This window comes from Nicotiana sylvestris, chromosome 10 (genome assembly GCF_000393655.2).
Source record: "Nicotiana sylvestris chromosome 10, ASM39365v2, whole genome shotgun sequence".
Classification (NCBI taxonomy): domain Eukaryota; kingdom Viridiplantae; phylum Streptophyta; class Magnoliopsida; order Solanales; family Solanaceae; genus Nicotiana; species Nicotiana sylvestris.
Genome location: NC_091066.1, coordinates 42113064 through 42125473, shown reverse-complemented (window position 1 = coordinate 42125473; position 12410 = coordinate 42113064). Strand labels below are relative to the sequence as shown.

General features: G+C 39.0%; 1 protein-coding gene across 1 annotated transcript; it reads left to right on the top strand.

Moving 5' to 3' along the window:
* The first annotated feature begins 2828 nt into the window (after positions 1-2828).
* Positions 2829-10937, top strand: LOC104245314 (uncharacterized). The gene is made up of 4 exons (XM_070158844.1): positions 2829-2956; positions 3061-3190; positions 9237-9276; positions 10357-10937. The coding sequence occupies exons 1-4, from the start codon at positions 2829-2831 to the stop codon at positions 10935-10937; spliced, it is 879 nt and encodes a 292-aa protein (XP_070014945.1).
* Positions 10938-12410: the final 1473 nt, after the last annotated feature.

Below are 12410 nucleotides of genomic sequence, written 5' to 3'. Positions count from 1 at the left end.
CCCAATTCAAGAAATCAGACTTTAAAACAAGTCTTTGTCCAAAAATAACGTTTCTGACTTTATCCAAGTCTTTGTTCAAAATGGAAATTAATACTTTTAACAAGTGTTGTTTTGTTAAATTCCCACCTAACCTTAGGTAGCCACCTAAGCATATAAGACCCTTAGTAATTTTCTTGAATTGTGGCTTCTGACCACATGTAATTCCTATCCACTTATTAATAAACTGGGTAATGTTCTGTTACTTGTTAATTAATCAATTATCCGTATAATTTAAAAATTGACTCAACTTAATTAAATACTACTCTCTTTTAACATACCGTGTACACCTTACTAATATGGTCCTATAGTACCTTGTATGGCACTAGGTCATAAATATCGGGTATTTTAGCTCGGGTCGAATTTTATCCCAAAATGTCAAACTTTGGCAAAATTTATTTTCTTCGATTTTTACTTACCCTCTTACGTTTACGAATTTTACTCATTACTTATAATCCTTATAATCCTCAAATAATCTTTTCCTTAGACTGATGTCAATTACCTTACGACCAATTTAACGTACAATACTTCAGGGTGCAACATCGGTGTAACTTAATACTACAAAGCGTGACATCACTGTAATGTAATACTGCTGGGTGCAACATTGTCGTAACTTAATACTGCAAACCGTAGATTTACCGTAATGTAATACTGTTGGGTGCAATACTGTCGTAACTTAATACTACGAAACGTAACATCATTGTAATGTATTACTATAAAGGGTAACATCATCGTAATATATTATTGCAGAGCATAACATCGAGGTAATACTGTGGGGCGTAACAGGATACAAGTGAATTGGAAGTGGAATCTAAAGGGAAAGTGGTATTTGAGGCTTGAGTTTGGCCGTGGAATCCGAGGGAAGTGTTTGGTCTAACCTTAGCTTGAGGAAATAGGTGTTGTATCTTATTTGCTACGTGTTAATATTGTGTTTGACGTAAAGGTGTGGTGACGAGTAGCTATATGTTGGTGTCGAGCATGCCCGTGAGTTTTATACTGTGATCATTGCGATTCATATTATGTACTATCTATGCCTAAATTGATGATATTCCATGTTGAACAAGACCTATGATATTTTCTTGGTATTTGTCCATTGTTGAGTAATGTACCAAGTTGAGACTTGTTTTGTGAAGTTAATTGTTGGAACGAAATTGGTTATAGCTGACTCCCTTGCCAGGATGTATTTATTTCTATTATTGATTCCCTTGTTGGGATGTTGTTGTTTATGCTGTTTGGGTGAGGAAAGAGCGATAAGGCACGAAGGGTGATGCCGTGCACATTTACATTTATATTTATGCATATGGCGAGGAAGAGTGATAAAGCACGAAGGGTGATGCCGTACATATTTATATTTATATTGATGCATATGGTGAGGAAGAGTGATAAAGCATGAAGGGTGATGCTGTGCACATTTACATTTATATTGATGCATATGGTGAAGAAGAGAGATAAAGCACGAAGGGTGATGTCGTGTACATTTATAATATTCATATGGTGAGGAAGAGTGATAAAGCACGAAGGGTGATGTCGTATACATTTTCATTATTGATTGCATGGTGAGGATTGAGAATAAGGCGCGAAGGGTGATGTCGTGCATTCATTTTCTGTTTGCTGTGATTAATTGCTGTTATTAGATCAAGTGCCTTAATTGTTTCATTTCCGTTACTTCTGTGTTTCCTTATTCTGGTATCCCCCATAGCATGTTGCGCCTTTCCCTTTAATTTTATTTAGCTTCTATTATTCTTATTTTGTTAGATATTGTTTAATTGCAAAGGTTATGATGTTTGTTGTATCCTAGCCTCGTCACTACTTCGCCAAGAGGTTAGGCAAGACACTTACCAGTATATGGGGTCGGTTGTACTGATGCTACACTCTGCACTTTTTGTCCAGATCCCGGTACTGGACCATACAGACCATAAATTGAGGTTGCTGCCTTTAGTCCAGTGGAGACCCGAGGTAGTCCTACCAGCGCCCGCAGGCCTTGGCGTACCCTTCTATCCTGCTTCTTTCTATTTTCATCTATTTCTGATATGGATGTGTATTTTCTTTGTTCAGACCACTATTTGTAGTATTCGTAGATAGTCTATGAGATTGTGACACCAGTTCTGGGTGGAGTTTTGTTATGGCTTCGTAATTGTACTAAGTTAAACTGTTAAATTTTGTTTTTCTGCATTTTTGTTTCCACGGTTTCCTTATATTAACTTGTAAATTATTAAAGGATAAAGTAAAAGGGTAAATGATCAGTAACATTGGCTTGCCTAGCGAGTTCAATGTTAGGCACCATCACAATCCCGACGGTGAGAAATTTGGGTCATGACAAGTCTCAGCAGCCGAAGGCTAGATTTAGTTGTGGCAATACGAGTCACATTGCCAGATTTTGGCCTCGAGCCTCAAGTAGTTCTCAGCACCAGGGTTCTCATGCCATGGTTCCATCACCGCGTGTTCCACCACCCGCTCAGCCAGCTAGAAGTAGGGTTCGAGGTGTTATAGGTGGAGGTCAGGCCATTAGAGATGGAGGTCAGGCAGCTAGAGGTCGAGGCCAGCCATCAAGAGGCCGTCCTAGGGATGTAGTTCAAAATGGTAGGGCCCCGCCCCGATGTTATACTATTCCCGCCAGACCTGAGGCTGAGGCCTCCGATACAGTTATCATTGGTACGATTTCAGATTGTAGTAGAGATGCTTTAGTTCTATTTGATCTAGGGTCCACATATTCCTATGTGTCATGTTATTTTGCCCCTTATCTGGTTGTGCCTCGTGATTCTTTGAGTGCTCCTGTATATGTCTTTACACCGATGGGTGATTCTATTATGGTGGATCGTGTTTATTGTTTGTGTATGGTTGTTATTGGGGGTCTTGAGACTAGCGTAGATCTCCTACTTCTTGATATGGTGGATTTCGATGTCATTTTGTGGATGGATTGGTAATCCCCATATCATGCTATATTGGACTATCATGCCAAGACCATGACCTTAGCATGTTTCCTCTCTTAGAGTTGACATAGGCTCATGGCCATTCTACTAGCAGGGTTATCTCATATATGAAGGCTCGGCGTATGGTTGATAAGGTATGTTTGGCCTATTTAGTGTATGTTCGTGATTCTAGTGCTGAGGTTCCTTCTATCAATTCTGTGCTCGTTGTTCGTGAGTTTCAAGAGGTTTTTCCTTCAGACCTTTCGAGGATGCCACCCGACAGGGATATTGACTTTTACATTGATTTGGCTCCGGGCACTCAGCCCATTTCTATCTCGCCATATCGTATGGCCCCGCCACAGTTGAAAGATTTGAAGGAACAATTGCAGGACCTTCTTGATAAAGGCTTTATTAGACCTAGTGTCTCGCCTTGGGGTGCGCCAGTGTTGTTTGTTAAGAAGAATGATGGATCGATGAGGATGTGAGTATCCATTACCGAGGATTGATGATTTGTTTGATCAGCTTCAGGTTGTCAAGGTATTTTCGAAGATTGATTTGAGGTCTGGCTACCATCAGTTGAGGATTAGGGCATCCGATCTCCCTAAGATAGCTTTTCACACTCGGTACGGACATTTTGAGTTCTTAGTAATGTCATTCGGATTGACAAATGCCCCAGCAGCTTTCATGGATTTGATGAACTGAGTGTTCAAGCCTTATTTGGACTCCTTCGTGATCGACTTCATTGATGATATTTTGATCTATTCCCGTAGCTGGGAGGAGTACGAGCAACATCTTTGAGTCGTTCTTCAGACTCTGAGAGACAATCAATTGTATGCAAAGTTTTTGAAATATGAGTTTTGGTTGAGTTCAGTAGCATTCCTGGGTCACGTTATATCAGTAAAGGGTATTTCGTGGATCCTAAGAAGATTGAGGTAGTCAAGGACTGGCCTAGACCCACATCAACCACAGAGATCCAGAGTTTCTTGGGTTTGGCATGCTATTACTGTCGGTTTGTAGAGGGGTTTTCATCTATTGCAGCCCCGATGACCAGGTTGACCCAGAAGGCTGCCCAATTCAGGTGGTCGGACGAGTGTGAGGCGAGCTTTCAGAAGCTTAAGACTGCTTTGACTACAATACTAGGTGTTGGTTTTGCCCACAGGTTCAGGCCATATATAGTATATTGTGACGCATCTCATATAGGACTTGGCGTGGTGTTGATGTAGAATGGCAAGGTTATTGCATATGCTTCAAGATAGTTGAAGATTCACGAGAAGAATTATCCAGTTCATAATTTGGAGCTAGCAGCCATTGCTCACGTGCTATTTGGAGGCATTATTTATATGGCGTGTCATGTGAATTTTCACAGATCATAAGAGTTTGCAGTATTTGTTCAAGCAAAAGGAGCTCAATTTGAGGCAGAGGAGGTGGTTGGAGCTATTGAAAGACTATGATATCACCATCTTGTATTATCCTAAGAAGGCCAATGTAGTGGCCGATGCTTTGAGTAGGAAGTCAGCCAGTATGGGCAGCTTTGCGTATATTCCAGTTGTTGAGAGACCGCTTGCTTTGGATGTTCAGGCGTTAGCCAATCAGTTCGTGAGGTTGGATGTTTCTGAGCCTAGCTGTGTTCTATCTTGCACAGTCGCTCATTCTTCATTATTTGAGCGTATCTGAGATTAGCAGTATGATGATCCTCATTTGCTTGTCCTTAGAGACACAGTACGGCATGGAGGTGCCAAGTAGATTACAATTGGAGATGATGGAGTTTTGATGATGCAGGGTCGAGTTTGTGTGCCTAATGTAGATGGACTTCGTGAGTTGATTCTAGAGGAGGCCTATAGTTCTCGGTATCTATTCATCTAGGCGCCGCTAAGATGTATCAGGATCTGTGACAACATTATTGGTGGAGGAGGATGAAGAAAGATATTGCTGGACTCCCACGGACTTAGAGAAAGTTTGATGCAGTGTGGGTTATTGTGGATAGGCGTGGGTTATTGTGGATAGGCTGACTAAGTCAGCGTATTTCATTCCTATGGCAGTTTCCTATTCTTCTAAGTTTTTGGCAGAGATTTATATCCACGAGATCGTTAGTCTTCATGTTGTGCCCGTGTCTATCATTTTTGATCGAGGTAAGCAGTTTACCTCGCATTTCTGGAGAGCAGTGCAGCGCGAGTTGGGTATGCAGGTCGAGTTAAGAACAACATTTCATCCACAGATGGATGGACAGCCCGAGCGTACTATTTTGATCTTGGAGGATATGCTCTGAGCATGTGTTATTGACTTTGGAGGTTCGTAGGATCAGTTCTTGCCTTTTACGGAGTTTTCCTACAACAACAGCTATCAGTCGAGCATCCAGATGGCTCCCTATGAGGCATTATATGGTAGACGGTGTTGATCGCCAGTTGGGTGGTTTGAGTCGGGAGAGGCTCGGTTGTTGGGTAGAGACTTAGTTCAGGATGCCTTGGAGAAGGTTAAGATCATTCAGGATAGACTTCGTACAGCTCAGTCCAGGCAGAAGAGTTATGTCGATCGTAAGGTTCGTGATGTGGCATTCATGGTCAGAGAGCGAGTGTTGCTTCGGGTGTCGCCCATTAAGGGCATGATGAGATTTGGAAAGAAGGGCAAGCTAAGCCCTAGGTTCATCGGTCCTTTTGAGATCCTTGATAGAGTGGGAGAGGTGGCTTACAGACTTGTATTGCCGCCAAGTTTATCAGCTGTGCATCTAGTGTTTCATGTGTCCATGCTTCGGAAGTATCACGGCGATCCATCCCACGTGTTAAACTTCAACACTGTCTAGTAGGACAAGGACTTGACCAATGAGGAGGAGTCGGTAGCTATTCTAGACTGGAAGGTTCGTCAATTGAGATTGAATAATTTCCCTTCAGTTCGTGTGCATTGGAGAGGTCAACCTGTTGAGGCAGCGACCTGGGAGTCCGAGTCCGATATGCAAAGCCGATATCCCCATTTTTTCCCTGACTTAGGTACTTTTCTATGTCCGTTTGAGGACGAACGATTGTTTTAGTGGTAGAGAATATGATGACCCAAAAGGTCATCTCATGTTTTAGAACCCAATATGGGGTTCCGAGGCCTTCAAGACCTCATTTTATTTCTCCTTGATTTGCGTGCGCAGTCCAGGCGCGCTTCTGGAAAGCCCTTATGTGAAAAATTTGAAAAAAAATGCCAATTTTGCCTTTAAATTTAAATTTAAGTTGACTTTGGTCAATGTTTTGGGTAACGGATTTGGACCCATGATTTGACGGTCCCCGAAGGGTCCATAGAAAAATATAAGATTTGAGCGTATGCCCGAAACTGAATTCCGAGGTCCCTAGCCCGAGAAATAGATTTTTGAAGAAAATTGTTTAACTGAAAATATAAGAGTTTTTTGAAATTTTAAGATGCTTGATTTAGATGGTATCGGGTCCGTATTTTGGTTTCGAAGCCCGGTACAGGTTTAATGTTGTATATATGTTGTTTGTAAAATTTGGTAAGAAACGGACTTCATATGACGTGATTCAGGCCCTCGGTTGTGAAAATAGAAACTTTAAAAGTTCTTGAGATTTTCATTGATTTTGATGCTAAATTTGTTGTTTAAGATGTTACTTTGGCGATCTGATCACATGAACAAGTCCGTATGATATTTTTAGACTTGTATGCATGTTTGGTTTGGAGCACCGAGGGCTCGGGTGAGTTTCGGGATGTTTTGGAGTTAAGAATTTCTGTTGTATTGCTGCTTCTGTTGTTCTGACACTTTGTTCTTCGCGTCCACGAAGGAACTCTCGCGAACGCGAAGAGTAACTTAGTCTGAGGGAAATTTCCTTCTACGCGAATGCGAGGTACAGGTCGCGAACGTGGAGTGTTGGGGGCATTACCCTTCGCGAACGCGAAGGCCATTTTGGCAGGGACCTGGGAAGGGTGAAATACTCTACGCGAACGCAGAGAATGGCTCACGAACGTGAAGGTCGGGGGGTGAACCTTCACGAATGCGTATAGTATCTCACGAACGTGAAGGCTCTTCTAGCCAATGCTTCGCGAACGGGACAGGCTTCTCGCGAACGCGAAGAAGACCTATCTAGCGAATTAAAAACAGAACCTAAGTCGGGAAAATGCCATAAACATATCTTCTTCCACAGACCAACCTTGGGCAATTTTTGAAGAGGGATTTCATCTCCAAATCATAGGTTTGTATTCTTAAACTCATTTCCTTCATTTTCCATAAACACCCATTAGATTTCTAGGCCTAAATTTTGTTCTTTAAGGGTAGAAATTAGGAATTTTAGGAGAATTAGAAATTTTACAAACTTGGGGATTTAGACCTCAATTTGGGGTCGGATTCCGAAACTAAGTACATATTCGGGCTCGTGGGCGAATGAGTAATCGGGTTTTGGTCCGAACCTCGAGTTTTGACCAAGCGGGCCCGGAGTCAATTTTTGACTTTTTGGGAAAAATGATAGAAAACCTATAATTAAGCATTGGAGTTTAATTCTTTAATATTTATTGATGTTGTTAAGTTAATTATGCCTAGTTACAAGTGAATTGGAAGTGGAATCTAAAGGGAAAGCAGTATTTGAGGCTTGAGTTTGGCCGTGGAATCCGAAGTAAGTGTTTGGTCTAACCTTAGCTTGAGGGAATAGGTGTTGTGTCTTATTTGCTACGTGTTAGTATTGTGTACGACGTATAGGTATGGTGACGAGTATCTATACGTTGGTGTCGAGCATGCCCATAAGTCTTATACTGTGATAATTGTGATTCATATTATGCACTATCTATGCCTAAATTGATGATATTCCATGTTGAAAAAGACCTATGATATTTTCTTGGTATTTGTCCATTGTTGAGTAATGTCCCAAGTTGAGACTTGTTTTGTGAAGTTAATTGTTGGAATGAGATTGGTTATAGTTGACTCCCTTGCCAGGATGTATTTATTTCTATTATTGATTCCCTTGCTGTGATGTTGTTGTTTATGCTGTTTGGGTGAGAAAAGAGCGATAAGGCACGAAGGGTGATGCCGTGCACATTTACATTTATATTGATGCATATGGTGAGGAAGAGTGATAAAGCACGAAGGGTGATGTCGTGCACATTTTTATTTATATTGATGCATATGGTGAGGAAGAGAGATAAAGCACGAAGGGTGATGCCGTGCACATTTCTAATATTCATATGGTGAGGAAGAGTGATAAAGCACGATGGGTGATGTCGTGCACATTTTCGTTATTGATTGCATGGTGAGGATTGAGAGTAAAAGCACGAATGGTGATGTCGTGCATTCATTTTCTGTTTGCTGTGATTAATTGTTGTTATCGGATCAAGTGCCTTAATTGTTTCGTTTCCGTTACTTCTATGTTTCCTTATTCTGGTATACCCCATAGCATGTTGCCCCTTTCCCGTTAATTTCTGTTTAGCTTCTATTATTGTTATTTTGTTAGATATTGTTTAATTGCACAGGTTATGATGTTTGTTGTGTCCTAGCTTCGTCACTACTTCACCGAGGTTAGGCTTGACACTTACCAGTACATAGGGTCGGTTGTGCTGATACTACACTTTACACTTTTTATGCAGATCCTGGTACTGGACTATACGGACCATAGATTGAGGGTGCTGCCTTCAGTCCAGTGGAGACACGAGGTAGTCATGCAGGTGTCCGCAGGCCTTGGCGTCCCCTTCTATCTTGCTTCTTTCTGTTTTTAATCTATTTCTGAGACAGATGTGTATTTTCTTTGTTCAGACCAGTATTTGTAATATTCATAGATAGTCCGTGAGATTGTGGCACCAGTTCTGGGTGGAGTTTTATTATGGCTTCGTAATTGTACTAAGTTAAACTATTAAATTCTGTTCTTCCGCATTTTTGTTTTCACTGTTTCCTTATATTAACTTGTAAATTATTAAAGGATAAAGTAAAAGGGTCAAATGATCAGTAACGTTGGCTTGTCTAGCGGGTTCAATGTTAGGTGTCATCACGATCCTGACGGTGAGAAATTCGGGTCGTGACACGAACCTTCGTTTTTTGCAGAAACCGTTCATACTCATAGGTAATTGTTTGAGAAGTTTTATGTTATTTCTAAAGGCGTCAAAATTTGCGTTCGAGGCAAGGTGATATATCACCTATTGTTTGTATCTGCTCCGAATAAATTTACTAAGCAGCAAAGGTGGTAATATATATGTCACTGCCTTATAGTGCTCGATAAGTTTATAACTTCATATTTCAAATTTAACTTTGTTATTGTTTTTCCAAAAATTAGAGAATATTAATTGATTCTGAAAGGTGCAAAATGTTTGTTATATGTTCTGCAGGTTATTCTAGCGGCATCCATAGTTTCAAAATCTGATGAAGGTATGCCTCAATTTAATTAATATATTTTTATGAGCTATATATTTTCTCTATGTAAATATACTCTATGTAATATATTTTTACATAATTTACTCTATGTAAAAAAATATATATGAGCTATATATTTTTTGGGAGTTTATAAAGGTGTTGGGTTTTTTATGTATTTAATTAATATATTAAGTACTTAAAAGAGGGTGTATGGGAAATGGAGGGAAATGAAATTTTTTAGTGAAATTTTAAGTTTCTCTCCTTGGCAAATGGACATTGTCCCATATTGGAAGAGGAAGAGGTTTTTTATGGGTATATAAGCAATTGCTCTTCTTCTAGCTCTTAAAGAGTTGAGAAGAAGGCAAGTCTTGTGCCGCCGTCGCTCGGATTCGGATTCGGTCAATTGATCGATTGATCGATTAACTTTTTGGATCAAATTTATTTGTTAATAGTAAACAACCATTTATGTAATGGCATTTATGTTGTGGCCGTTTTGCAGAAACAGTCATTCTGAAGAGTTGCACCTCTTCAGATTTCAGCCCAACTTTGGCTATAAATACAAGGCTATTCTGCTCAAAATTTTCATACGATCTTCTGAGTTTCTCCTCCTTCTTCTGCATAGTTTAAACATCAAACAAAGCAACAGTAAGTGTGATTTACTACCGAACTTTGTGTTCGCTGAAACACTGGAGTTTGAAGTCCACTACACCAGTGTGTAATTTGTTCTATCCTGGGAGGAAATAATCCATAACCTTGGGTACTAGGAGGGGATTAAATGCCTTAAGGAAACACTGTGAATTCAGTAGGTTCGAATTGGTTTTCTGTTATTTCGTAGTTCATTCCTGTTTATGTTCATTTATATTTCCAGAATTATTTTACAAATACAGTATACTAACAAAAGGCTCTGATAAAGGCTATTGTAAAATTTTCAAATTTACATTAGGGTAACATAAGCATTTTAGATATATGGTTGTTATCCGTGTGATAGTTTTGATATGTGAAATAGGTTTCTGGACCTTTCTCATTTTTTTCTTTCTAATTCCCATATTAAAGTTGGTTGCTACAAGCGTTTTGATTGTTCTCATTTTTACATAGAGTACTTGCTGGAGAAGAGCAATAAGAATATGGATAACAAACCAGAAGGAAAAGAAAGAGAATATGAATTCACTGAAATCACTCTCAGGCAAATTGAACTGTCAGATGTGGATGATTTCATGGAGTGGGCAACAGATGAAAAATTCAGCCGTTTTTGCATCTGGGATACTTGCACTTCCAAAGACCAAGCTTTGGATTATATCAAGAATAATGATATTTACCATCCATGGTCGAGAGCTATCTGCATTAAAAACAAGGCAATTAGGGAAATATCTGTGATGCCAAATTCTGGTTGTCATAGTTGTAGAGCTGAACTTGGATATGAATTGGCTCACAAGTACTGGGGCAAAGGGATTGTGACAAGAGCAGTGAAAATGGTGGCAACTACAATATTTTCAGAGTGGTCAAATCTGGAGAGGATTGAGGCGTTCGTGGATATAGACAATAAAGGATCACAAAGAGTGCTAGAAAAAGTTGGGTTCTTGAGAGAAGGTGTTCTAAGAAAGTTCATGAGTATAAATGGGAAATCAAGAGACATGGTAATATTTAGCTTGCTATCTACAGATGTTGTTCAACACTAGCCCCCGCAACTTTTTCATGTATTCTCCTTTTCCTCTTGGAGATCAAAAGGAGGAGCCAAAGGAAGTCTGTTAGAAATATTTTAGCTGTCATTTATTGTTTGATTACAATTCGGACAGTAATTGTATTGAATCATTGCCTGAATTAGTATTGTATGAACTATTGATAGACTTTATGAACACCAAGCATAGAGATCCAAATCATTGTGAGTGTTGTTTATGTCTGTCTAATTTATAGAACTTTTATCTTGTTTTTTTTCCTTTCTGGTAAATAAGATACTTGTATTATTATTAAAGTACTAGAATGTCATTACATGCGGGGCGGAGCTAGGTAGCCAGAAGGGGATTCAACCGAACCTCCTTCGCCCAAAAATTATATAAGGGGGTTAATTTATTTTTTTTGTTGCATGTACATATATCAGGTGTCACATATTTTACTTTTTTATTTTTATTTTTTGAATTTACTTGATGAAAATTCAACTTCTACCATTGATTACAAGCATACCAAATTATAACAAACACTAGCTGATATGGCTTTCTCAAAACTAGTTGAAGAATAAAAAGGAAAGGAGAAACAACTCCAAAACTATCAGCGAGAGTTTTAACTTCAACTTAATGTAAGGTGTTGCACAAAGCTTAAGAGTTGGATCGGACGAATAAAATTGCCAGTTATATAAGACATTAATAGAAAATTAATCGGAAAAAGAAAAATGCTAAAAAAATATAGAGATATCTGCCAAATTAAAATATAAAAAATAAACAAGAACAAGAACAAGAAAGAGGGAAAAATAGCTTCAACAACTTTTATGAGATTTAAAGCCAAATTAATGGGGCTTTGACACGGTTTAAAGAGTTGAAGAGAGGGAAAATGTCGAGAAATATAGTTCAACAAGGAAATTGCTAGGTACCTTACAGTTTAAGGGCTTATACATTTAGCAAATTAATTAAGTTTTTATGTAGCATTTTTATTTTTATTCCTGAAACACATATTTTTGTCGACAATACAGTACTTTTATCATTTTTCGTCACCTCCTATAAAACCTAATTAATACGGTCATATCCCCCTCCCCAACCCTAACCCAAAAGGATTGAGGACTTAGGCTAAAATTTCAAAAAAGAATCTGATTTTGGAGTTGGGCATGTAATTCTTAATGACTAGGTCAAGCTAAAATCAAGCAGTTTGAATTACTCTTGGAAATTTGATGTCTTCAAGGTAGGGTATATGGGCATTGTCATTAGATTCGTTAAAGACATATTAACTAAATAGAAGTATACTTTTAAAGTATGTTCCTTTAAATTTTAGATTATATGGTCTCGTACTTGACCATGAAAAAGGGTTAGGTTCGCACGCATGAGGAAGTATATTAAAGACATAATCAATTATATACTCCCCGTTTGATATTATATGAGGTAGTTTGACTCGACGCGGAGTTTAAGAAAAAAGAAGAAAACTTTTGAAACTTATGGTCTTAAAAG